At 40.1% G+C, this 27,933-nt stretch overlaps 1 protein-coding gene across 4 annotated transcripts in view; it reads left to right on the forward strand.

The window, feature by feature from the left end:
- LOC128690625 (1-acyl-sn-glycerol-3-phosphate acyltransferase alpha) overlaps positions 1 to 27,933 on the forward strand; it is a 119,300-nt gene that overhangs the window by 69,881 nt on the left and 21,486 nt on the right. For 3 of the 4 annotated variants that reach the window (XM_070089643.1, XM_070089645.1, XM_070089644.1), the window contains exons 3-5: positions 8,736 to 8,917; positions 11,250 to 11,418; positions 13,275 to 13,399. In XM_070089643.1, coding sequence (XP_069945744.1) covers positions 8,736 to 8,917; positions 11,250 to 11,418; positions 13,275 to 13,399 — 476 coding nt within the window. Of the gene's footprint in view, positions 1 to 8,735; positions 8,918 to 11,249; positions 11,419 to 13,274; positions 13,400 to 25,131; positions 26,846 to 27,933 lie in introns of those variants that run through there. The other variant, XM_053779352.2, reaches the window with a different exon arrangement.

The following is a 27,933-nucleotide window of genomic DNA, read 5'->3' on the forward strand; positions in this document are numbered from 1 at the left end:
CAGACCACAGCTGAGGAAATTGCTTCACAGGAGGAGGAAGAGAGATGGAAGAAGGCACCTTCAGAGATTAAGGAAATTTGAGCAATGTGGAGTAGGGTGCAAACATTTGTGGAGGAACAATTTTTTGAGCAACAGGGGTCGAGTGACTCTCAAGCTGGTCCTGGTGGCTTTCGGGGGATTATAAAGAAAAATTGCGAAGGTTAGTGGACGAGTTTGGGAGGGTGCATGAAGGTAGAAAGTTGAAAGTGAACGCAGATAAGAGTGAGGTGATGAGGGTATCAGACTATTTAGATAAGGAAAATTGGATATCACATTGGAGGGAGGGAGTATGGAAGAAGTGAATGTTTACAGATATGAGAGTTGACTAGTCAGTGGATGGGTTTATGAAGGATGAGGTTAACAGTAGAATTGATGAAGGAAAGAAGGTGAATGGTGCATTGAGGTATCTGTGTAGACAAAGAATGTTATCCATGGAGGCACAGAAAGGAATGTATGAAAGTATAGTGGTACCAACACTTGTATGAATGTGAAGCATGGGTTGTAAATGCTGCAGCGAGGAGGTGGCTGGAGGCAGTGGAGATGTCCTATCTAAGGGCAGTGTGTGGTGTAAAATTATGCAGAGAATTGATAGTGTGGAAATTAGAAGGTGGTGTGGAGTTAAAAAAAAAAAAAAAAAAAAAAAAAAAAAGTATTAATCAGAGGGCTGAAGTGGGGCTATTGAGGTGGTTTGGTAATTTAGAGAATGGAACAAAGAATGACTTGGAGAGGAGGGGGTAAAGGAGGTTTTGTGGGCAAGGGGCTTAACCCTTTCAGGGTCCCCAAGCTCTCTCCCAGACTTGTTCTCGGTCACCAAAATTTAAAAAAAAAAAAAAAAAAAGTTTGTCTTATGAAAAGATAGAGATAGAGAATCTTTTCCCAATCACAATGACACCAAAAGTATGAAATTTGATGGAAAACTTACGGAATTATGCTCTCGCGAAGTTAGCGGTCTCGACGATGTTTACGCATCGGTGATTTTGCCCACTTTGAGCCCCATTTTCAACCAATTCCAGTGTACTAGTTGACGAAAATCGTAACTATTTCGCTAGAACTCCATTTTTTCTATCGAATGAGTACAAGAAACCACCCATTTACCGATTTCAACTATCCAGAATTTAGCAATTTTGCCAATTTCACACAAATTTCAAAAGATGCCAATTTCCAAATAGGGTCTAGAATAGACATTCTTGGCACTAAAATAACATTTCCTCTGTTCATTAGTCACGTCCCCATGCCCCTCTTGCATTCTTTTGCTTTCCACTTTGAATTTTTATTCTCACAAAAAAGTGAAATTTAATTATGGATTTGGAAAAGGCATATGATAGGGTGGCAATGTGGCAGATGTTGCAAATGTTTGGAATAGAAGATAGGTTATTGAAAGCCTGGCTACCGCATGTCCTGCGGGTGGCCTGGCTACTGCAGGTCCCGTGGATCGCCTGGCTACCGCAGGTCCGGTGGGTCGCCTGACTACCAGAGGCCCCGTAGGTCGCCTGGCTACAGTGGTCCAGTGGGTTACCTGGCTACTGCAGCTCCCGCGGGTCGCCTGGCTACAGCGGTCCCGTGGGTCGCCTGGCTACCGCGGGATGCCTGGCTCCCGAGGGTCGCCTGGCTCCCGCGGGTCACCTGGCTACCGCGGGTCGCCTGGCTACCGCATCTCATATTAGTTAATTTATTCTACTGTGGGGTGTATTTTGATGGATTAAACAAAATGTCTATAACGTTTTATGATATTTAATGCGCCTGAGTGATTATTGTGTTATTATTAATATGTCAGTCTTCAAGACTGATATCCCTAGTGATTTTAATGTGTACCTGCATGCCAGCACACGAGTATAATTATCAATTATAATAATAATGTCAGTATATAGCCCAGGTGGACTACATACCTACACCTACCTACATAGCTACACGATATTTAACCCTTTGACTGTTTCGGTCGTATATATACAGTGGACCCTCGAATTTCATAATCCCTTTCCTGTGTGTAAAACTAAGTGTGGACCCCCGGTTCGCGATGCCATTGGTATCCGATAAATCCAGTATGTATTAGATACATTTTAACGCAAAAATTTTGCCTTGGTTCCCGTTAAAAACCCGGTATACGCGATTCGTCAGAGACGGGTCCATGTGTGGCCTGAACTGCCTTGTGTTTGCAAGCCAGCCAGTGTGCTCGCATCTAAGGATACATTCGGTACATTCCATATTATTAGTGTTTTTGGTGCTTGTTTCTGCAAGATAAGTCACCATGGGCCCCAAGAAAGCTTCTAGTGCCAACCCTTCAAGAAAAAGGGTGCTAATGACTATTGAAATGGAGAGATAATAGCAGAGTACAAAAGTGGAGTGCGTGTGTCGGAGCTGGCCAGGTTGTATACAAAACCCCAATCAACCATCTCTACTATAGTGACCAGGAAAACGGCAATCAAGGAAGCTGTTGTTGCAGAAGGTGCAACTGTGATTACGAAACAGCGACTGCAAGTGTTAGATGATGTCGAGAGACTGTTATTGGTGTGGACAAATGCAAAACAGATAGCAGGAGATAGCATCTCTCAAGCGATCATATGTGAAAAGGCTAGGAAGTTGCAAGAGGATTTAATTAGAAAAATGCCTGCAACTAGTGGTGATGTGAGTGAATTTAAGGCCAGCAAAGGTTGGTTTGAAAGATTTAAGAATTGTAGTGGCATACATAGTGTGATAAGGCATGGTGAGGCTGCCAGTTCGGACCAAAAAGCAGCTGAAAAATATGTAAAGGAATTCAAGGATTACATAGACATTGAAGACTTGAAACCTAAACAAGTGTTTAATTGCGACGAAACAGGCCTGCTTTGGAAGAAATTGCCAAGCAGGACCTACATTACTCAGGAGGAAAAGGCACTCCCAGGACATAAGCCTATGAAAGACAGGCTTACTCTTCTGATGTGTGCCAATGCTAGTGGTGATTGCAAAGTGAAGACTTTATTGGTGTATCACTCAGAAACTCCCAGAGCGTTCAGGCAAAAGAATATCCTCAAGGCTAATTTGTGTGTGCTATGGAGGGCAAACAGTAAGGCATGGGTCATTAGGGACTTTCTATGACTGGCTACACCATGCATTTGCCCCCAATGTGAAAAATTACCTAATTGAAAATAAATTTGACCTTAAGTGCCTCCTGGTATTAGACAATGCCCCTGGTCATCCTACAGACTTGGCAGAGCGACTTTCTGGGGACATGAGCTTCATTAAGGTCAAGTTTTTGCATCCTAATACCACTCCTCTCCTGCAGCCCATGGACCAGCAGGTCATTTCCAACTTCAAGAAACTGTACACAAAAGCTATGTTTGAAAGGTGCTTTGAAGTGACCACAGACACACTGTTGACTCTAAAAGAGTTTTGGAAGGATCAATTTAATATCCTCAGTTGTGTAAACCTTATAGGTAAGGCTTGGGAGGGAGTGACCAAGAGGACCTTGAACTCTGCTTGGAAAAAACTGTGGCCAGAATGTGTAGACAAAAGGGATTTTGAAGGGTTTGATGCTAATTCTGGGAATCCTATGCCAGTTGAGGAATCCATTGTGGCATTGGGGAAGTCCTTGGGGTTGGAGGTTAGTGGGAAGGATGTGGAAGAGTTGGTGGAGGAGGACAATGAAGAACTAACCACTGATGAGCTGCTAGATCATCATCAACAGCAAGAGGCCAGACCTGAGGAAACTGCTTCAGAGGAGGGGATAGAGAAATTTTAGAAGTTGCCCACTTCAAAGATTAAGGAAATGTGGCTTAAAGTGCAAACCTTTTTTGATGAAAATCAGCCTCACACAGCTAATGCAAGCTGTGTTGGCAACCTGTACAATGACAATGTTGTGAACCACTTTAGGAACATCATAAAGGAACGAGAGGTACGGGCCTCTATGGACAGATGTGTTGTGCGACAGAAGTCCAGTGACTCAAGCTGGTCCTAGTGGCATTAAAAGAAGGGAAGTAACCCCAGAAAAGGACTTGCTACCTCAAGTCCTAATGGAAGGGGATTCCCCTTCTAAACAATAAGTTCGACACTCTGCCCTCCTCCCATCCCATCAATCACCAGATCTTCATTAAAGGTAAGTGTCATGTATTCTATTGTTAGTAGAGTACTACAAACTGTGCATGTCTTCTTCAGTTTGTGTGCATTAAATTTAATATTTCATGTGGTAAAAATTTTTTTTCATCCTTTTGGGTGTCTTGCACGGATTAATTTGATCCCCATTATTTCTTATGGGGAAAATTGATTAGATTTTCGATAATTTTGGTTTACGATGAGCTCTCGGGAACGGATTAATATCGCAAACTGGGGGTCCACTGTATAGTTATCCTCTATAAAATGTATTTTTTTATATTTCCCATAAAAAATGTAAATCCAATTAATCCATTCCAGACACCCATAAATAAGAGTAACTATAGTTTTACATTCAGAAAAGGGGTTATGAAATTCGAGGGTCCACTGTACGTCTTACTAGGTACCGTGTTTGACGTGTATGTACTCATAAATTCTACCGGCTTCAAATCAAGCAGGTGAAAGCTGGTAGGCCCACATGTGAGAGAATGGGTTTGTGTGGTCAGTGTGCACCATATAAAAAAAATCCTGGAGCATGCAGTGCATAATGAGAAAAAAAAACTGATTTTGTTTTCTTTTAATTAAAATGTCGTCTTTGTGGTCTATTTTCGTATAGTATTTATGGTTGTATTCTCGTTTTCTTCGTCTCATTTGATAGAATGGAAAACATATTATAGAAAGAGGTGATTTTGATTGGTTTTACTATAAAAAGAACCTGGAAATGGAGCTCAAAGTAGGGGAAATGTTTGATTTTTGCCGATGTTCAAAAGTAAACAAATGATGTCATTGTCCAATAAATGTCCAACTAGCCATTCAGATATGCAGTCATGAATGGGTTGACATTTTGTACAATTATTACAGTATTGCCGTAGTCTGCATAACAGTAAATCTTCTACTTTTTGTTTGAATAAAAAATTTCAAATAGAAAGCAAGAGTAATATCAGAGGGGCCTGGAGATGTGACTGATTAACAAAGAAAATGTTATTTTAGAGCCAGGAATGTCTGCATTGTTCATCCTGGACCTTATTTTGAAATTGTCATATTTTTTAATTTTCATGAAATTGGCCAAATTGCAAATTTCTGACCACATTATTGGGTAGTTGAAATCGGTAAATGGGCAGTTTCTTGTACTCATTCGATAGAAAATATGGAGTTCTAAAGAAATAGCTATGAGTTTGGTCAACTGGAACAATGAAATTAGCCGAAAATAGGGCTCGAAGTGGGTGAAATCGCCGATTTGTAAATATCGCCGAGGTCGCTAACTTCGTGAGTGTAATTCCATCAGTTTTTCATCAAATTTTGTTTTTTTGGTCTCATTGCAATCGGGAAAAGATTCTCTATCATTTCATAAGAATTTTTTTTTTTTAATATTGCGACACCAGGAGACACCTCAGGATTGGGGGTTGCGACAGTCAAAGGGTTAATGTGGCCCAGAGCCACATTATTACCATTGACATACCATGTTCAATGAGTTTAATCGTTTCTATCAACTACCTTTAGATGCCATCATAAATGGGAGAAATAATGAATAATTCATGCCGAGAATTGTAAACAAAAGCATTATGTATAGAGGGGAGTGACGTAATGTTTTCCCTCCGCCCAGCTACCACACGTCCATAGCATATAAACTTAAAATGTTTATATACTATAACGTGTTTCATATATAATTTTGAAGAAAATGTCATAGATGGATTAATGAAAATGTCTATATTACGTAAAATAAGACATTTAGTGTGCCCAAGAATTATTATTACATAGAGATATATGCTCACGGAGAATGTAAACAAACTGGTGGCGTGTGCTGCATTTGAAAGATCACTCGCCGCATAGAAAGTTATGGTCAAAATTTGAAATCGCTGTATTAGCAGAATGCCATAAGGTGAAACGCCGTAAAGCGGGGCCCTACTGTAACTGAATATTGGATATCAGATTGGAGGGAGAGAGTATGGAAGAGGTGAATGTGTTCAGATATTTGGGAGTGGACGTATCAGCAGATAGGTCTATGAAGGATGAGATGAATCAGAATTGATGAGGGAAAAAGGTGAGTGGTGCACTGAGGAGTCTGTGGAGACAAAACTTTATCCATGAAAGCAAAGAGGGGTTATGTATGAGAGTATGGGTATACCAACACTTTTGTATGGGCGTGAGGCATGGGTGTTGAATGTTGCAACAAGGAGAAGGCTGGAGGCAGTGGAGATGTCATGTCTGAGGGCAATGTGTGATGTGAATATAATGCAGAGAATCTGTAGTTTTGAGATTAGGAGGAGGTGTGGGATTACCAAAACTATTATCCAGAGGGCTGATGAAGGGTTATTGAGATGGTTTGGACATGTAGAGAGGATGGAATGAAATAGAATGGCTTCAAGAGTGCATAAATCTGTAGCGGAGGGAAGATGGGGTAGGTGTCGGCCTAGGAAAGGTTAGAGGGAGGGGGTAAAGGAGATTTTGCATGCAAGGGGCTTGGACTTCCAGTAAGCATGCATGAGCATGTTAGATAGGAGTGAATAGAGACAGATATAGTTTTTAGGACTTGACATGCTGTTGGAGTGCAAGCAAGGTAACATTTGTGAAGGGATTCGGGGAAACTGGCAGGCCGGACTTGATTCCTGGGGATGGGAAGTACAGTGCCGGCACTCTGAAGGAGGGGTGTAAATGTTGTGGATTTATAACTGTAGTGTAAGCATGCCTCTGGCAAGACAGTGATGGAGTGTATGATGAAAGTTTTTCCTTTTCGGGCCGCCCTGCCTTGGTGGAATTGGCCGATGTGTTAATAAAATAAAAAATATTGCTTATATGTCCCAGTACTGTAATGTATTAATGCTGATCTTGCTGATAAGTGGTCATTTTTCAACTTCAGTATGACATAAAACTGTAGGTTTTTCCTTTAGTTCATTTTTTTCTTTGTAGTTAACCCTTTCAGGGTCCAAGGCCCAAATCTGGAGTCACGCACCAGTGTCCAAGAATTTTCAAAAAAAAAAATTGTTATTTTTTCTTATGAAATCGTAGAGAATCTTTTTGTGAAGGTAATAAAACAAAAAGTACGAAATTTGGTGGAAAATTGACGAAATTATGCTCTCGCGAATTTTGATGTGTCAGCGATATTTACGAATCGGCGATTTTGCCGACTTTGACTCCCATTTTAGGCCAATTACATTATTCCAATCAACCAAATTCTTAGCTATTTCACTAGTATTACTTCTATTCTATCGATTGAGCACAAGAAATCGCCAAGTCAACTGTTTCAACTACAAAATAAAGTGATCGGAAATTGTTAATTTGGCCAATTTAACACAAAGTTCAAAATATTCCAATTTCAAAATAGGGTCCAGAATGAACAATGTAGGCATTCCTTGCACTAAACTAACATTTCCTCTGTTCATTAGTTATGTTTTGAGGCTTTACAAATAAATTCCATTTTGATTTTTTATTCACATAATGAATTTTTATTCACACCAAAAAATAGAAGATTTACTGTTATGCAATACTGTAATAATTGTATAAATATCATCACCATATTTGTGAATGTATATTAGACCCACCAGCTGATGTGTATTAGACATGTGAGGTCGTTTGTTTACTCTTGAATATCGGCAAAAATTTAACATTTCCGCTACTTTGAGCTCAGTTTCAAGCCATTTCCAATGCTAAAACCAATCAAAATCATCTCTATTTCTGTAATATGTCTTCCATTCTATCAAATGAGACCAAGAAATCGCAAATACAGCTATAAAAAACATACGAAAAAACACTGCAAAGTTGCTGTTTTAATCGAAAAATCATGATTTCATTTTTTTTCTCTCATTATACACAGTGTGCTGCAGGATCTGTTTTATGTGGTGCACACATACCACATAGATGTATTCTCTCATATCTAGGCCCAAATGTACCACTCACAGTTTATCAGAGTGAGCTGAGCTCATGGCGTAGATCTACGGTTTGGACCCTGAACGTAAAGCCGTAGATCTACGGGACGGACCCTGAAAGGGTTAAACAAGGCTTTGCCAGTTGGCAAGGTTTTTTTTTTTTTTTCTTTGAAAAATTTTGCCATGTGCAGGAATTTTTTTCTGGGTATGCAACAGATTATGGGTTAATGAGAGAGAGAAGCAGAACAAGTAGTATATTAGCAGTCTTGGTGGGAAATGGCTGGTGTTGGAAAAAAAAAAAAAAATATTCTGAGGGGTGGGCAGTTGCATTTACACTGATGCAGTGTAAAAGCAAGTTTTCTTCCTGTTCCCTTTAATTTGTTTTGATAAACCTCATTTTGTGCAAGTCTAATCATATTGAGTGTCATTGGGAATGTTCATGTGAAAAGTTTGCTGAAGATAATTTTGTGTTAAAATGTATCTAATGTAGATAACTCTACATTAGCTACGTTTTAGCAGCTCAGCATAGATGAAAAGTGAGAATGTATGAGAAGAATGTTATATTGTCAGTGTCTTTGTTTAGGTTTGTTTATACTACACTTTGAAGAACACAAAGGCACAATGCCATGACTAGAACAATACACAAATAACCTGCACATAAGAGAAACTTTGTGATAAGTTGATGGTCCAAGTCTGACTGAAATGTCATCAGTTTTTCTGTGTGCAAATTATTTATGTATAATTTATCAGTTTTTCTTTTTACTTTAACAGGGATGGTATACATGTGGCCGATGTTTAACAAGATCACAGCCATTGCCAAGAAGGAATTATTTTATGCCATGCCCTTTGGAATGACAGCTTGGCTTTGTGGCACCCGGTTCATTGACCGTAGGAACCCTGACAGTGCCAAGACTTCGATGAATGCAGCATTAGCTTATGTGAAGGAAAAAAGTGTAAGTGGATCTGTTTTTCATAAAAGTTTATTCACGAGTACAATCAGTTGCTTAGGATGATGCAGATATTTTGTGTGGAATTGAAAATATTGATAGTACTATACTGTATCAGTGTTTTTGGGGTTACACCTTGTGTATATTTTTTAACGCACTGGTTGTCTTCCATCGAGGCAGGATGACCTGAAAAGAAAAACAAAAGTTTTTATTTGTACATTTAGTAATTTATACAGAAAGGGTTACTAGCCCCTTGCTCCTGATATTTTTAATTGCCTCTTATGACATGCATGGGCTACAGAGGAAGAATTCTTTTCCACTTCCCCATGGAGAAATGTATAGTATATTCTGTATAATTTATTGTGCAGATTTATTGGACTCCTCAATTCCCCCGCACCAGCCATATCCCACTGAGGCAAGGCGACCTAAAAAGAAAAGCTCAAGTCTCCCCAATGTATAAAATTATACTGTGCTTTTGTTTCAGATATTAACTAGATTTATGGATTAAAGTTTAAACGTGACCCTTGCCTTGTATCCCCCTGATCTACCGTTACTTTCCAATATATGTTTCCCTGCCTCTCTCCCTCCCTCCACTCTCTTCCTCTTCCATTAGTGTCAATTTTTTTTTTTTCATTACAATGTAGTTCCTAAAGAAACCAAATATCTGGGTATAAAATGGATCACCAGGAGGGGATCCCTGGTTCCTTAGAATGGGTGATTGGTGGAAACCAGATCACTGTATGGCAATATTAGATTTAGTGAGCAGACAAGACTGATTTTGTTTAGCAACTATCTCGACTGGTGAGTGCTGTGCCATGTAATACTTAAGGTTTTGAAGATTAGATATGTAAGGAAGGCAGAGAATAGAAGATATCACAAAATGTCTAAGAGAGAAAAAAGTCCATTTAGTATGAGAGGCAGAGTTGATGAAATTGGAAGTATAGCCAAGACGAGAACAGATTGTAAATATTGGAAATTTCAGACATGAGAAATTAAGGATAACAGAGGGACACTTTTGCTGCCACCTTTGCTTCTGCCTTTCTGGGTCCTCTCCCCCCCTTTTTTTTTTTTTCTGTCTCCTCTCCTTGAAGCCCATGAACCAGTAGCACCCCCTCCAGTGTTCCTTTGTTCTCTTGTTCTTGTACAATATTACTAATTTTTTACTATTACATCCATCACTTGTACTACTACTACTACTACTACTACTATTCATGCTTCTCTCGCCCCTTCCTCCTCTTCCTCCTTCCCTCCTCTCCTCCTTTCCACCTCTCCTGCTGCTGCTCCTCCTGTCTTAGTCCTCTTTGCCTCTTACTCTGTTGTGATCTGACAATGATCCAGGATGAACCAAATCATCATCCTAATGTTCCTCTCCTAAGTGCAGATTTTTGGTGAATTGTTCCAGATTTTGTAAGACAAGTTTGCTGAAAATAGGATGTATAAAGCTTAGTCTTTAGAACTTAAAATTAACATCCAAAGCCAATATGATATTACTTAGACCACAGTCAGACTTCGAGGATGATCTTTGAGTTGTGTTAGAAAGAGCTTGACCTGGCCAAGGATGTTTGGCATTAGGCCAGGCAGTGATATTAAAACTCCTAAGCGGGGTGAGAGGGAGAGTGGCATAATTTATACAGTACGTGTACTTTAGTTATTGCCTTGGCTTTTCATGGTACAATTATTATTAATGCTTTTTGTCATATGAATGGTCAACACTTAACAGCAGGATAATGGTACAAAATATTTTCTGGCAATGAAGAGTTTCTTTTCAGGAACCAAGCTGGACTAAAAATATTTCTTCAGTTTTTCTCAGTGTTGACCTTGCAGGGGAAGTGCCTTGATGCTCATGAGGGGCTCTTATCCAGGGAATGGGGCTAGTTCTACCCTTCCTTGAATCAAATCTGAATTCTTCACATTCCCCAGACATTATATGATCTCTGGGTTTTGTGCTTCCCCCTGAATAAAATAAATACTGTAAATAAAATTCTTATGGTTGAGTGTGGAGTTGTTACATTAAATTAAGTACACCCAGTGTATGGTTCATAAGAGCTGGTGGAGTGTGAGCAAGGTAACATTTTGTGAAAGGATTCAAGAAAACTGGTTAGCCAGACTAGTCCTGGAGGTGGGAAGTACAGTGCCTGCAGTCTTCAGGAGGGATGGGATATTTTATAGTTTAGAGGGGCATGTGAGCTTAGTATCTATGCACCACTGGAAAGACACTGATAGTGAATGATGGTGAAAGATCTTTTTCAGGACAGCCAGTGTTGATTTTTTTTTTTTATCTAAAACCAATTTGCTGTAATTCCCTTGTCTAATCTAAGCCATGGGTTTCATTAAACAGGTTAAATTGTGGGTCTTCCCCGAGGGTACTCGAAGCATGGCTGATGAGATGCTGCCATTCAAAAAGGGTGCCTTTCACTTGGCCATTGAAGGCCAGTTACCGATTCTTCCTCTTGTGTACTCTTCATACAGAGGGTTTCTCAATCATCCTTGCAAAATTTTCAACCCAGGTGAGTTGCTCTACTTCCTTATACATACTGTATCTGAACTTCAGTGGCATTCCTGTTAGTACTGTAGTTGAATTTACATGGTATGCTGTGATTTATTGTAAATATGGTGTATTTGAACCTATATAGCATGCTTGTATTACACTTGCCTCTATTATGCTAAGTGTAGACTGTTGTATGGTGATCTAAATGATGTGCTGTGATCTAAATGATGTGCTGTGACCTAAATGATGTGCTGTGACCTAAATGATGTGCTGTGACCTAAATGATGTGCTGTGATCTAAATGATGTGCTGTGATCTAAATGATGTGCTATGACCTAAATATGCTGTGACTAATTATATGCTGTGACCTAAATGATGTGCTGTGACCTAAATGTGCCTTGTGTGACCTAAATGATGTGCTGTACTGTGACATAAACCTATATTATTTGTTGTACTTTATCTGGCATTCTCCTAAATAGATAAAATTAATTTGGATTTTTTTTTTTTTTCTAAAAAGAGAAAACGCTTTCTAAAATATTGAATTTGAAATTACAACAGTACTGTACTCAAAATTTCAGGATTGTTTAAATGAAAGCCAGAACTTGGAATTTCATTTTGGAATTTCTCGGACATATTTCCAAATATGAAATTCTTTTCCACATTTTTATTCTCTTAAAATTATCTTTTGAAAGTTTTGGAAAGGGAGAATATTTAGATTTTCATTTTGCATAATCTTTAGATTTATTTTTTCTAAAGAGGTGTGGTCAGATTTCTATTTTAAAATTTTCTTTAAATCTGACAACTTTGTCTTGTTCATTACTTCAAATTAAGATATACAACACATGCTGATTTTGTGAAATAAAATTTTAGTAAAATTTAAATATATTGAGAGTATTCAGAAGTGAATTTACTTCTGTACTGTGTACGAGTGATGCATGCATTAAAAAAATGCCTAAATAAAATTAAGTGTACAGTAGACAGTTATATTACATGGTAGTTACTTTTCTGAAAACTGTTAGGTAAATCAGTTATGCTGTGGCCTTACTGGGCTGAGGTGGATGGTTGAGGTAAGTTGGTAGGTAGGTCAGTCAGATGACATCCTGGGTTATTCATTACACAAACTCGTATATTTACCTCATTCTTTTTAATTGTATGAACTGGTACTTCATTAAGGCCATGGGCTCTCGCTATATCCATCACACGTGTGCCACTTTTAAGCTTGTCTTATATCTCAATTTTCTTTGTAACTTCAAGATTTCATTTATGCTTTAACCTTTTCCTGGCACTTTCAGCAATACTCGTATGCCTGCTGGGTGCCATGATAGCTTGGCAGATACAAGATATGGCAATTAAAAGATCAGAACACAATTCACAAACACAGCTAACTCTTAGGAGAGTTGTACTAGATGCATATGAATGGAAGGCTGGGGTGGGGGTGGCAAGAGATGGTGGTAGGTCTACCCCGTGGAAACGGTGGTTTCACCCACAGCCAGGCAGCGGCCTGAGCTGGAGAAATATCCCATGGGCGATGCTCCAAATTTTTGCCCCCTTCACCAAACTAAACCATGTTAAGTTAATTTTACGAAATGTTGTATAAAATTATGAAGCAATTTTTCAATAGTGGAATAACCAAAATGAGACCAATAAATCCATGTAATATAATGCTCTACTGTATTTTAGTAGTGGAGTGTGTAGGAGGAAAGGGTTGTGAAATTGTCCTAAGACTGCATGGGGGATGTGTGTAAGTACAGATGGATTGTTGTTTGCTTCACTAATTGGAGCTACAAGAAAAAATTTCCAGAGATCCATGAGTTACTATGCTGTATCTTTAATAAATTTTCCAATTTTTTTTTTAAAGATTATTTCTTTGCCACAGGTCACATCATTGTTACGTGCTTGCCTCCAATTTCTACTGAAGGTTTTTCTAAGGAAGACATGCCACAACTTATGGAGGAAGTACGGGCTCAGATGATGGAAGTTTATACCAAAACATCAACACAAGTAAGCAGCTTTGTGGTGTATTGTCTTGTGAAAATTACTTGCAGCTTTATGCATAATTAGATTTTGCTTAAAATCTTAATCACTTAAATTTTTCATGTTCCATTGAATTAAAAATAAGTGATTAAGTTTTAGTATGTTAATGCAAAGTAAATATGCCCAAATATTTAATGATAATTTTTTTAGGGTGAGATTTAAGCAACTATTGGCAGTAAGGTAGGCTAGTGTAAGTATGGGTAGTGGAGGAGGGGGGTTGAAGAGGGATGGGATAGTTTTAAAAATGTAGTATTAGAATGTGGGGTAGATCACCACCCATCTAGATACCCATCAGTTACACAACCCAGGGCAGCATGGGTTTAGAGCAGGTCGCCCCTGTCTGTCCCAACTACTGGACCACTATGATAAGGTCCTGGATGCTCTAGAAGACAAACAGAATGCAGATGTAATATACACAGACTTTGCAAAAGCCTTAGACAAGTGTGACCATGGTGTAATAGCACACAAAATGTGTGATAAAGGAATAACAGGAAAAGTGGTAGATGGATCTATAATTTCCTAACAAATAGAACACAGTAGTAGTCAACAGAGTAAAGTCTGAGGTGGCCACGGTGAAAAACGAGGCACGGTACTCGCCCATATTCTTGTTCTTCATCCTCATGTCGGACACAGGGATATGTCACAGTGCCGTGTCTTCCTTTGCAAACGACACCCTAATTTGCACAAGTGTCCTCCATTGAAGACACTGCAAGACTCCAGGCAGACATCAACCACATCTTTAAATGGGCTGCAGAAAACAATATGAAGTTCAATGATGAGAAATTTCGGTTACTCTGATATGGAAAAAGTGGGGAAATTTAAACTTCGTCAGAGTATAAAACAAATTCCAACACACAATAGAGCAAAAAACTAATGACAAAGACCTGGGGGTGATCTTGCCAGAGGATCTCGCCTTCAGGGACCATAACATTGTATCAATCGCATACGCTGGAAAAATGACAGGATGGATAATGAGAACCTTCAAAACTAGGGATGCCAAACCCATGATGACACACTTCAGGTCGCTTGTTCTATTTAGGCTGGAATATTGCTGCACACTAACAGCACCTTTCAAGGCAGGTGAAATTGCTGACCTAGAAAATGTACAGAGAACCTTCACGGCACGCATAACTGAGATAAACCACCTCAATTACTGGGAATGCTTGAAGTTCCTGAACCTGTACTCCCTAGAATGCAGGAGTGAGAGAGTCATGATTATATACACCTGGAAAATCCTCGAGGGACTAGTACCAAACTTGCACATGAAAATCACTCCCTATGAAAGCAAAAGACTCGGCAGACTGTACAACATCCCCCCAATGAAAAGCAGGAGTGCCATTAGCATAAGAGACAACAGTGTCAGGGGCCCCAAGACTGTTCAGCTGCCTCCCAGCATACATCAGGGGGATTACCAGTAGACCCCTGGCTGTCTTCAAGCAGGCACTGGACAGGCACCTAAAGTTAGTACCTGACCAGCTGGGCAGTGGTTTGTACATTGGATTACATGTGGCCAGTAGTAACAGCCTGGTTGATTAGGTCCTGATCCACCATGAGGCCTGGTCACAGACTGGGCCGTGGGGGCGTTGACCCCTCTGAACTCTCTCCAGGTATAGGAGGGTGGGTGCAGGAGGGAAGAGGAGTGATTGGTGGAATGATGAGGGAAAAGGGTGCAATAAAAGAGAGGTAGATTATGAGAGGTTTTTGCAAAGCAGAAGTGATATAAGAAGAGCAGAGTATATGGAAAGTAAAAGAAAGGTGAAGAGAGTAGTGAGAGAGTGCAAAAGGAGAGCAAATGATAGTGAGAAGCACTGTCAAGAAATTTTGCTGAGAATAAGAAAAAATTTTGGAGTGAGATAAGTTTAGAAAGCCTAGAGAACGAATGGATTTGCCAGTTAAAAACACAGTAGGGCAGTCAGATGGGGAGCTGGGGGTATTGGGTAGATGGCGGGAATATTTTGAGGAACTTTTTAATGTCAATGCAGAAAGGGAAGCAGTAATTTCTTGCACTTGCCAGTGAGGTATAACATCTTTTAGGAGTGAAAAAGAGCAAGATGCGAGTGTGGGGAAGGTGCATGAGGCATTACATAGAATGAAAGGGGGTAAAGCAACTGGAACTGATGGGATCATGACAAATGTTAAAAGCAGGGGGGGATAGTGTTGGAGTGGTTGGTATTTGTTTAATAAATGTGTAAAAGAGGGGAAGGTACCTAGGGATTGGCAGAGAGCATGCATAATTCCTCTATATAAGGGTAAGGGGGACAGAGATTGTAAAAATTATAGGGAAATAAATTTACCGAGTATACCAGGTAGTGTATGGTAGGGTTATTATTGAAGAATTTGAGGTAAGACAGAGCAGGATTACAGATGAGCAAGGAGGCTTTAGAATGGATAGGGGACATGTAGATCGTGTTTACATTGAAGCATATATTTGAACAGTATTTAGATAAAGGTAGGGAAGTTTTCAATGCGTTTATGGATTTAGAAAAGGCATATGATAGTGGAGCAATGTGGCAGATGTTTCAAGTATATGGAATGGGTAGTAAGTTACTAAATGCTGTAAAGTTTTTGAGGATAGTGAGGCTCAGGTTAGGGTGTGTAGGAGAGAGGGAGATTACTTCCCAGTAAAAGTAGGTCTTAGGGATGTGTAAAAGAAGTAAATGCTAAGGTATTGGGGAAAGGGGTGGGATTAAATTATGGAGAATCAAATACAAAATGGGAGTTGACAATTACTTTTCACTGATTCTGTTCTTTTGGGGGATTCTAAAGAAAAGTTGCAAAAGTTAGTGGATGAGTTTGGGAGGGTGTGTAAAGGTAGAAAGTTGAAAGTGAACATAGATGAGAGTAAGGTGATGAAGGTATCAAATGATTTAGGTAAAGAAAAATTGGATATCACATTGGAGGGAGGGAGTATGGAAGAAGTGAATGTTTTCATATATTTGGGAGTTGACTTATCAGATGGGTTTATGAAGGATGAGGTTAACCATAGAATTGATGAAGGAAAAAAAAGGCGAGTGGTGCATTGAGGTATATGTGGAGACAAAGAAAATGTTATCCATGGAGGCAAGGAAGGGAATGTATGAGAGTATAGTGGTACCAACACTCTTGAATGGGTGTGAAGCATGGGTTGTAAATGCTGCAGCGAGGAGGCGGTTGGAGGCAGTGGAGATGTCCTGTCTAAGGGCAATATGTGGTGTAAATATTATGCAGAGAATTCATAGTGTGGAAATAGGTGGTGTGGAATTACCAAAGGTATTAATCAGAGAGCTGAAGAAGGGCGGTTGAGGTGGTTTGGTCTTCAAAGGTATTTATTTTTATTATCACACTGGCCGATTCCCACCAAGGCAGGGTGGCCCGAAAAAGAAAAACTCACCATCATTCGCTCCATCACTGTCTTGCCAGAAGGGTGCTTTACACTACAGTTTTTAAACTGCAACATTAACACCCCCTCCTTCAGAGTGCAGGCACTGTACTTTCCATCTCCAGGACTCAAGTCCGGCCTGCCGGTTTCCCTGAACCCCTTCATAAATGTTACTTTGCTCACACTCCAACAGCACGTCAAGTATTAAAAACCATTCGTCTCCATTCGCTCCTATCAAACACGCTCACGCACGCCTGCTGGAAGTCCAAGCCCCTCGCACACAAAACCTCCTTTACCCCCTCCCTCCAACCTTTCCTAGGCCGACCCCTACCCTGCCTTCCTTCCACTACAGACTGATACACTCTTGAAGTCATTCTGTTTCGCTCCATTCTCTCTACATGTCCGAACCACCTCAACAACCCTTCCTCAGCCCTCTGGACAACAGTTTTGGTAATCCCGCACCTCCTCCTAACTTCCAAACTACGAATTCTCTGCATTATATTCACACCACACATTGCCCTCAGACATGACATCTCCATTTCCTCCAGCCTTCTCCTCGCTGCAACATTCATCACCCATGCTTCACACCTATATAAGAGTGTTGGTAAAACTATACTCTCATACATTCCCCTCTTTGCCTCCAAGGACAAAGTTCTTTGTCTCCACAGACTCCTAAGTGCACCACTCACCCTTTTCCCCTCATCAATTCTATGATTCACCTCATCCTTCATAGACCCATCCGCTGACACGTCCACTCCCAAATATCTGAATACATTCACCTCCTCCATACTCTCTCCCTCCAATCTGATATCCAATCTTTCATCACCTAATATTTTTGTTATCCTCATAACCTTACTCTTTCCTGTATTCACTTTTAATTTTCTTCTTTTGCACACCCTACCAAATTCATCCACCAATCTCTGCAACTTCTCTTCAGAATCTCCCAAGAGCACAGTGTCATCAGCAAAGAGCAACTGTGGCAACTCCCACTTTGTGTGATAATTTATCTTTTAACTCCACGCCTCTTGCCAAGACCCTCGCATTTACTTCTCTTACAACCCCATCTATAAATATATTAAACAACCACAGTGACATCACACATCCTTGTCTAAGGCCTACTTTTACTAGGAAATAATTTCCCTCTTTCCTACATACTCTAACTTGAGCCTCACTATCCTCGTAAAAACTCTTCACTGCTTTCAGTAACCTACCTCCTATACCATACACCTGCAACATCTGCCACATTGCCCCCCTATCCACCCTGTCATACGCCTTTTCCAAATTCATAAATGCCACAAAGACCTCTTTAGCCTTATGTAAATACTGTTCACTTATATGTTTCACTGTAAACACCTGGTCCACACACCCCCTACCTTTCCTAAAGCCTCCTTGTTCATCTGCTATCCTATTCTCCGTCTTACTCTTAATTCTTTCAATAATAACTCTACCATACACTTTACCAGGTATACTCAACAGACTTATCCCCCTATAATTTTTGCACTCTTTTGTCCCCTTTGCCTTTATACAAATGAACTATGCATGCTCTCTGCCAATCCCTAGGTACCTTACCCCTCTTCCATACATTTATTAAATAATTGCACCAACCACTCCAAAACTATATCCCCACCTGCTTTTAACATTTCTATCTTTATCCCATCAATCCCGGCTGCCTTACCCCCTTTCATTTTACCTACTGCCTCACGAACTTCCCCCACACTCACAACTGGCTCTTCCTCGCTCCTACAAGATGTTATTCCTCCTTGTCCTATACACGAAATCACAGCTTCCCTATCTTCATCAACATTTAACAATTCCTCAAAATATTCCCTCCATCTTCCCAATACCTCTAACTCTCCATTTAATAACTCTCCTCTCCTATTTTTAACTGACAAATCCATTTGTTCTCTAGGCTTCCTTAACTTGTTAATCTCACTCCAAAACTTTTTCTTATTTTCAACAAAATTTGTTGATAACATCTCACCCACTCTCTCATTTGCTCTTTTTACATTGCTTCACCACTCTTTTAACCTCTCTTTTTCTCCATATACTCTTCCCTCCTTGCATCACTTCTACTTTGTAAAAACTTCTCATATGCTAACTTTTTCTCCCTTACTACTCTTTACATCATTCCACCAATCGCTCCTCTTCCCTCCCGCACCCACTTTCCTGTAACCACAAACTTCTGCTGAACACTCTAACACTACATTTTTAAACCTACCCCATACCTCTTCGACCCCATTGCCTATGCTCTCATTAGCCCATCAATCTTCCAATAGCTGTTTATATCTTTCCCTAACTGCCTCCTCTTTTAGTTTATAAACCTTCACCTCTCTCTTCCCTGATGCTTCTATTCTCCTTGTATCCCATCTACCTTTTACTCTCAGTGTAGCTACAACTAGAAAGTGATCTGATATATCTGTGGCCCCTCTATAAACATGTACATCCTGAAGTCTACTCAACAGTCTTTTATCTACCAATACATAATCCAACAAACTACTGTCATTTCGCCCTACATCATATCTTGTATACTTATTTATCCTCTTTTTCTTAAAATATGTATTACCTATAACTAAACCCCTTTCTATACAAAGTTCAATCAAAGGGCTCCCATTATCATTTACACCTGGCACCCCAAACTTACCTACAACACCCTCTCTAAAAGTTTCTCCTACTTTAGCATTCAGGTCCCCTACCACAATTACTCTCACTTGGTTCAAAGGCTCCTATACATTCACTTAACATCTCCCAAAATCTCTCTTTCTCCTCTGCATTCCTCTCTTCTCCAGGTGCATACACGCTTATTATGACCCACTTCTCGCATCCAACCTTTACTTTAATCCACATAATTCTTGCATTTACACATTCATATTCTCTCTTCTCCTTCCATAACTGATCATTCAACATTACTGCTACCCCTTCCTTTGCTCTAACTCTCTCAGATACTCCAGATTTAATCCCATATCAGAAGTAAAGGTAGGGGTCATCCCTGAAAAGGTTGGAGAGGGAGGGGGTAAAGGAGGTTTTGTGGGTGAGGGGCTTGGACTTCCAGCAAGCATGCATGAGTGTGTTTGATAGGAGTGAATGGAAACAAATGGTTTTTGGGACTTGACAAGCTGTTGGAGTGTGAGCTGGGTAATTTTTTGTGAAGGGATTCAGGGAAATTGGTTAACTGGATTTAAGTCCTGGTAATGGGAAGTACAATGCCTGCACTTTAAAGGAGGGGTTTGGAATATTGGCAGTTTGGAGGGACATATAAACTGTTGCATCTGAGCACCTCTGCAAAGACAGTGATTATGTACGAGTAATAGTGAAAGTGTTGAATGATGAGCTTTTTTTTTTCTTGGGTCACCCTGCCTTGGTGGGAAATGGCTGATGTGTTAAAATTTACAAGAAAAGCTGAGAATTTTTGCTAAGTTAACTTTTCATCTTGGCTTCCTATGGATAGTTTATAAAGAATATGATTGTGCTTTGTTTTTAATTTTAGTACAGTCATTCTCAAGATTATTAAATGTTGGGAACCTGAATGACCATAGATTGTAGTATTTCACCTTAAAGGCACTTCCACATGTACTTAACATGGCTTATGAGTTGGGTGGAGGCAAAGCTTGTCTTGCGCTTAAAATTCTCACACCCATATAAGTATTGGTACCACTATACTCTGGTACATTACTTTTTTCACCTCCTAGATAAACTGTTTTTTTAAATACTTCAATACACCACCCCCCTCCCCCTCATCTATGGTTCACTTCATTTTTCATACTTACTTGCTGGGATGTCCACTCCCAGATATCTAAATACAGTGGGACCTCGAGTTTCGGCTGTAATCCGTTCCAGAAGCTCAGCCGAAACTCAGATTGTTCGAAAGTCAAAGCAATATTTCCCATAAGAAATAATGTAAATCCAATTAATCCATTCCAGAAACCCAAAAATATTAAAAAAAAAAATACATTGTTTAAAGAATATAGTTTTGCATAAAGAAAATGAGAAATAATTTTAATGAAATTTTAATGGATAAATGAACATTTAAATCAGCTTTACCTTTATTGAAGACTCTTGTTGGCATATGGAGAGGCAAGAGAGTTTGGAGAGAGGACAAAATACTTGAATATGATGCTAATATCACCTCTATGGCTTATTTATCTAACACAATTCATCTAATATGACATAATAAACAATATTAATAACACAGATATGATATATACTCTAGAATGAATAAAATATTACTAATGTCACTAGTGGTGGTGGTGGTGGTGTTGGGTTTATAAGGGCCACTGACGGCATAAGCCGTATAGTGGTGCTAGTCACACTGAAACACCACTATTCACACTGAAACAATGTACGTACAGTGGACACCTCAGTTAACGATATTAATCCATTCCAGAGAGCTTGTCCTTAACCGATTTTATCATTATCCGAATTAATTTTCCCCATAAGAAATAATGGAAATCCAATTGATCCATTTCAGACATCCAAAAGTTTTAAACAAAATCATTTTTTTACATGAAGTATACATTTCCCTACACAAAAAAAAACAAGAGTACATGAAGAATAAAACAATAATATCACACTTACCTTTATTGAAGACATGGTGTTGTATGGAAGATGGGAGGGGAGAGGATAGAAGAGTTTACAGTTCTTTGAAAGGGAAATCCCACTCCATAAAGACTTCAGGTACTAAGTCCTTATCCTGGGTTACTTCCCTTCTTTGTTTTTTAATGCCACTATGACCAGTTTGAGAGCCACTGGATGCCTGTCAATCAAAGTTTTCCAGAGAGGTCTGTTTCTGGTGTATGTTAGGAATTGTGTTGGGAGAGAAAATAGTCCTTCAATATGACACTAATATCAGCTCTATGGCTTATTTATCTAGCCCAATTCATCTAATATGACATAATAAACAATATTAATGACAAACATGACACATGCTCTAAAATGAATAAAATACGTCATTAAGTATGTCACGAGTGTTGCTTTGTTGGGTGTATAAGGGCCACCGAGATCATAAGCCGTACATAGTAGTGGTGGAGGTGGCAGCAGAGGCAGTAGAGATGGTGTTGTCAGTTGCCCTACATAATTCTATCTGTTAATCGCTTAACTTACTTGCTACAGTTAATGCTACACTTTATCGCTGGCTGCCGCTATAGCCTTCATAGACTCCTGCTGCTTTAGTATTGTACATGCTGCGGAATCACTGAAAAAGACACATTCTCCCCTCTCTCTCAGCCCTTTACCAAAGGGCTTGCTGGCACTAGCTTTCTTTGGGCTCTTCATGGCTTATTTAGCAGTTACAAGCACTAAAAACAGTGGAATAATACAAAATGTATCGCATGTATGCATGGAATCATCTGCAGTAGCTTGTAAACAATGGCACACTAGCCACACTGGAGTGGCCGGCCGGCTCAGGCCGTGCACACACATTCTGGACAAATGTCCTTAACTGAGTTTTTTATCGTTAGCCGAGCCAATATTTTGACGCCAAAAACGTATTGATATCCGATTTTATTGCTATCCAATGGCATCATTAACTGAGGGTCCACTGTAATTTATAAATAAATATTTACACTTACCTTGGAGGAGCTGGCAGAGGGTGGCATTGTCAGTGATCCTATATACCTCAAACAGCAATGGAGGAGTTCAGTTCTGTGTCGTCATTTTTCTCTCGCTTAATCACTTAACTTACTTGCTCCTCTGTTAATGCTACACTTTATTGCTGGCTGATGCTATAGCCTTTATTGACTCCTGCTACTTTAGTATCATACATATTGTAGAATCACTGAAGAAGGCACATTCTCTCCTCTTTCTCCTCCACTTTCGTACTTCGCTACAATTTCTTTCTTCAGTTCTATCGTGTTTCTCACTTTACCAAAGGGCTGGCACTGGAAAGTTTCCGTGGGCCCATGGTTAATCATGTAGCAGTTGCACTCAACAAGCACAAAAAAAATGGATTGTTGTGAAATGTTTGGATTAAAGCACAGGGTAATGTTCACTTGAGGAGAAACAAAGCCAGACTGACTCTCAACGCATGCGCCGGCAGGCGGACTGGTCTGGTAAAAGCAGCCGAAACTCAAGGTAGTGTTCGAAACTCGAGACAAGACAAAGTTTAGCCGAAAGAGTGACCGAAACTCGAAACAGCCGAAACTTGTGGCAGGCAAAACTCTAAGTTCTGCTGTACATTTATTCTCTGTATTCCCTCCCTCTAATCTGCTTAGATTTTTTTTGTTAACCTCATCACCTTGCTCTTTGTGTTCAATTTAATTTCCTTCTTTTACTTGCCCTCCCAAATTCATCCACCAACCTACCAATTCCCTAAAAGAACTAATGTAAGAGCAACTGGGATAACTCCCGCTTTGTATCAGATTCAACATCTCTGGCCCATCACCTTTGCATTCATTTTTCACAGTCCCATCTGTTAACCATGGTGACATCACTCATCCCTATTTAAGTTTTTAAGTTTTACTTTCACTGGGAAATAGTCCCCGTCCTTCCTACATACCCAAACCTCTGCCTCACTCTATGTAAAAATTCTTAATTGCTTTTAGTAGCTTGCCTCCATTTCATACATTTGCAGCATATGCTACCTGGCTTCCCTGTCCACCCAATCCATTAACAATCCTGTTGTTGTTATTTATTATAACACCTGCCATCTCCCACCGAGGAATGGTGACCCGAAAACTTTCACCATCATTCAGCCTGTCACTCATTCACTATATCACTGTCTTGTCAGAGGTGTGCAGATACTACAGTTCAGATGCCCCTCCAAACTGCAAATATCCCTGCCCCTCCTTCAGAGTGCAGGCATTGTACTTCCCACCTCCCGAACTCATGTTCGGCTAACCAGTTTCCCTGAATCCCTTCGCAAAATGTTACCTTTTGTGTGCGCACCCACACTAACAGCTTATCAAGTCCCAAAAACCATTTGCCTTTATTACTATCTAATATACACTAGCTGGATGTCAGTCCTTCACACAAAACCACCTTTACCCCCTCCCTCCAACTTTTCCTAGGGTGATCTCTACCCCGCCTTCCCTCCACCACAGATTTATAAACCCTCCAAGTCATTTTATTTTTGCTCCATCCACTCTGTCCAAACCACTTCAACAGCCCCCACCCCCTCAGTCCTCTGGATTATGTGGTTTAGTAACTGCATCTCCTCCTTATCTACAAGCTATGAATTCTCTGCATATTACACCACACATACCCCTCAGACACATCACTGCCTCCAGCCTCTTCCTTGCTGCAGCATTCACACCCATATAAGTGTTAATACCACTATATTCTCGTACATTTCCTTTGCCTCCATGGGTAACGTTCTTTGTCTCCACAGATGCCTCGATACACCACTATCAGTTCTTTGGTTCACCTTGTGTTTCATATACCCATCTGCCCACAAATCCACTCACAAATCTCAGCACACTTCCTCCATACTCTCTCCTTTCAATCTGATATCCAGTCTTTAATTACCTAACTGGTTTGTTACCCTTATTACCTTGCTCTTTCCTATGATCACTTAATTTTCTTCCCTTAAATACCCTTCCAAATTTGTCCACCAACCTTTGCAACCACTCTTCAGAATCTCCCAAAACGTTTGCTGGCAAAAAGCAGTTGTGAAAACTTCCATCTTGCATTAGATTCTGCATATTTTAATCCCACACCTCCCCAACACCCTACTATTCACTTTTACAACCCCCTCTATAAATATTAAACAACCATGGTGACATCACTTATCCCTGTCTAAGACCTACTTTTACTGGAAAATCTCCCTCTCTTCTACATGCGATAACCTGAACCTCACTGTCCTCAAAAACTCTACAGCATTTAGTAACCTACCACATATTACATACACTTGCAAAAATCTGCCGTATCACTCCCTATCCACCCTGTAGTAATTTCCACTCTTCGTTATTCATTCTCTCATCTTGGTTACCTTTCCCATTTCACGAACTCTGCCATCTCACATGCTAAATGGACTTTTTCTCCCCTGTCATATTTCCTTTTTTTTTTTTAAATTCGTGGCATCAGCAAAAACTACCATCCTTTATACAAATATTGTTCACCTGTATGCTTCAGTGTAAACATTTGGTCTACACATCCCCTGCTCATTCTAAAACCTTGTTCATCTGCAATCCTTCTCTCTGTTAATTCTTTCAATGATAGCTCTGCCATTTACTTCACCTGGTGTACTCAGCAGGCCTGTTTCCCCATAATTTTTACTCTTGTTCCTCTTTCCTTTATACAAAGGAACCATGCACATACACTGCCAATCCCTAGGTACCTTCCCCTCTTTTATATTATAATTATTATTATTGATTTGCCTTAATATTTCTATACCTTCCTATATTAACAGGTACATCATCCATGGCCCTTATCAGAAGCTGTAAAGAAACACAGCTAAGTCAAGGGTAGACACCTTAGCACTCGACACCCTTCTCACTCGAGTCGTCATTGTAGCGAGTCTTCACTCGCCTTAACGCCACATCTTGTTTATGGTGGTTCTGCTATCAATATTCTTGTGAATACCGGTACTCACTGCAAATGCCTAAGCCCATTTAGTGACTGTAAAGAATCCTTTATTATATATTGCTGGAATGATTGTTGAATTTGTCTTGTAATTTATATTATTCCTTTTTCATGGTACAGTGACAAAGGTTTTATCTGCACAGATTTGATTTCCAATAATAATAATAATACAAACTTGACTGATATTGATAAACAAAAGTGGGTCCCAATGTTTAATTATCAAAATGAAAACAGAATTTGACAAAAATATAACGCCATGTACTGTGCATCAGTGCAGGTTTAATTGTCGAGGTAGACTTTATTAACCCAAGTTGACTGAAATTTGTCGGAATTTTCTTCATTATTTTGCGTTTGGTTAATTGAGAGTTGATTAATACTTGGGCAGATAGAAAACATGATCATTAATAAAATGATGACTAGATATTATCTGGAAGTATTTCCTGCACCCAGCACTGTACACACAAGCTACAGTGAGCTGGTTAAACTTTACTCTTTGGCCAAGTGGTGGCCATTTCCATCAGACATTTTTCTTGAATGATCTGTGTGAATGGGCACTCTCTCACCAGCCCACACATCTACTCCAGGTTTGTCAAGATGCATTTGATTCTGCCCTGTACATGCAATTAGAACAATTGGACTAATTGCATTTTGTGGATTGTGTGTAGTATATGATTGAGCCCGCATCTTCTGCCTTCATTTCTTAATGTACATAACCATTCTTTTTGGGCGAGTGATTTGTATAACTGAAGGATGTGGTCTTCCAGTTTCCTTTCTTAAATCAGTGCTCGGATATCCATATGCTTTTTCTTGCATTCATATTCATCTAAAAAAAATCATGTAAGTGTTAAATTAAGCATTTCATATCATTGCAAGCTGCATCTTAAAACCACTTTTTAAAACGTATTCTTGATTCAGGTGATACAGTAGACTCGTAAGTAATGATTGTTGACCTCTGAGGGTGGTAATGCTTTGAATGGTGGGACATTCCAGTGTTTACCTGATCTAAAAAGGAATCATTCTTGCTATTCTCAAACATTTCGTAATTTTTAATTACACATTGTAAGTGGGTGTTGTTGTCTGGCTTAACATAGAAATGTAGAAATAGCAATTTTTCTTACTTAAGGATATACACTATATGGTTCAAAGACTGGTATTGGATTTTACGCTGAAAATATTTTGAACTCCATAACCTTTATTTTATATGTCCTTTGTTAAAGACATTAAGTGCCTGTATCAAACAAATTTATTGGATTTCAAATCTGTGTATTATATATTCATGAGATGTCACATTTATTAAAGCATTATTATAACTCATAATGCTAAGAGTGTGAGTGTGTGTGAGTGTGTGTGAGTGTGTGTGAGTGTGTGTGAGTGTGTGTGAGTGTGTGTGAGTGTGTGTGAGTGTGTGTGAGTGTGTGTGAGTGTGTGTGAGTGTGTGTGAGTGTGTGTGAGTGTGTGTGAGTGTGTGTGAGTGTGTGTGAGTGTGTGTGAGTGTGTGTGAGTGTGTGTGAGTGTGTGTGAGTGTGTGTGAGTGTGTGTGAGTGTGTGTGAGTGTGTGTGAGTGTGTGTGAGTGTGTGTGAGTGTGTGTGAGTGTGTGTGAGTGTGTGTGAGTGTGTGTGAGTGTGTGTGAGTGTGTGTGAGTGTGTGTGAGTGTGTGTGAGTGTGTGTGAGTGTGTGTGAGTGTGTGAGAGTGTGTGTGAGAGTGTGTGTGAGAGTGTGTGTGTGAGTGTGTGAGTGAGTGTGTGAGTGTGTGAGAGTGTGAGTGTGAGTGTGAGTGTGTGTGTGTGTGTGTGTGTGTGTGTGTGTGTGTGTGAGTGTGTGTGAGTGTGTGTGAGTGTGTGTGAGTGTGTGTGAGTGTGAGTGTGTGTGAGTGTGTGTGAGTGTGTGTGAGTGTGTGTGAGTGTGTGTGAGTGTGTGTGAGTGTGTGTGAGTGTGTGTGAGTGTGTGTGAGTGTGTGTGAGTGTGTGTGAGTGTGTGTGAGTGTGTGTGAGTGTGTGTGAGTGTGTGTGTGAGTGTGTGTGAGTGTGTGTGAGTGTGAGTGTGTGTGAGTGTGTGTGAGTGTGTGTGAGTGTGTGTGAGTGTGTGTGAGTGTGTGTGAGTGTGTGTGAGTGTGTGTGAGTGTGTGTGAGTGTGTGTGAGTGTGTGTGAGTGTGTGTGAGTGTGTGAGTGTGTGTGAGTGTGTGTGAGTGTGTGTGAGTGTGTGTGAGTGTGTGTGAGTGTGTGTGAGTGTGTGTGAGTGTGTGTGAGTGTGTGTGAGTGTGTGTGAGTGTGTGTGAGTGTGTGTGAGTGTGTGTGAGTGTGTGTGAGTGTGTGTGAGTGTGTGTGAGTGTGAGTGTGTGTGTGTGTGTGTGTGTGAGTGTGTGTGAGTGTGTGTGAGTGTGTGTGAGTGTGTGTGAGTGTGAGTGTGAGTGTGTGTGTGTGTGTGTGTGTGTGTGTGTGTGTGTGTGTGTGTGTGTGTGTGTGTGTGTGTGTGAGTGTGTGTGTGTGTGTGTGTGTGTGTGTGAGTGTGTGTGTGTGTGTGTGTGAGTGTGTGTGTGTGTGTGTGTGTGTGTGTGTGTGTGTGTGTGTGAGTGTGAGTGTGTGTGTGTGAGTGTGTGTGTGAGTGTGTGTGTGAGAGTGTGTGTGTGT

This window comes from Cherax quadricarinatus, chromosome 29 (genome assembly GCF_038502225.1).
Source record: "Cherax quadricarinatus isolate ZL_2023a chromosome 29, ASM3850222v1, whole genome shotgun sequence".
NCBI lineage: Eukaryota > Metazoa > Arthropoda > Malacostraca > Decapoda > Parastacidae > Cherax > Cherax quadricarinatus.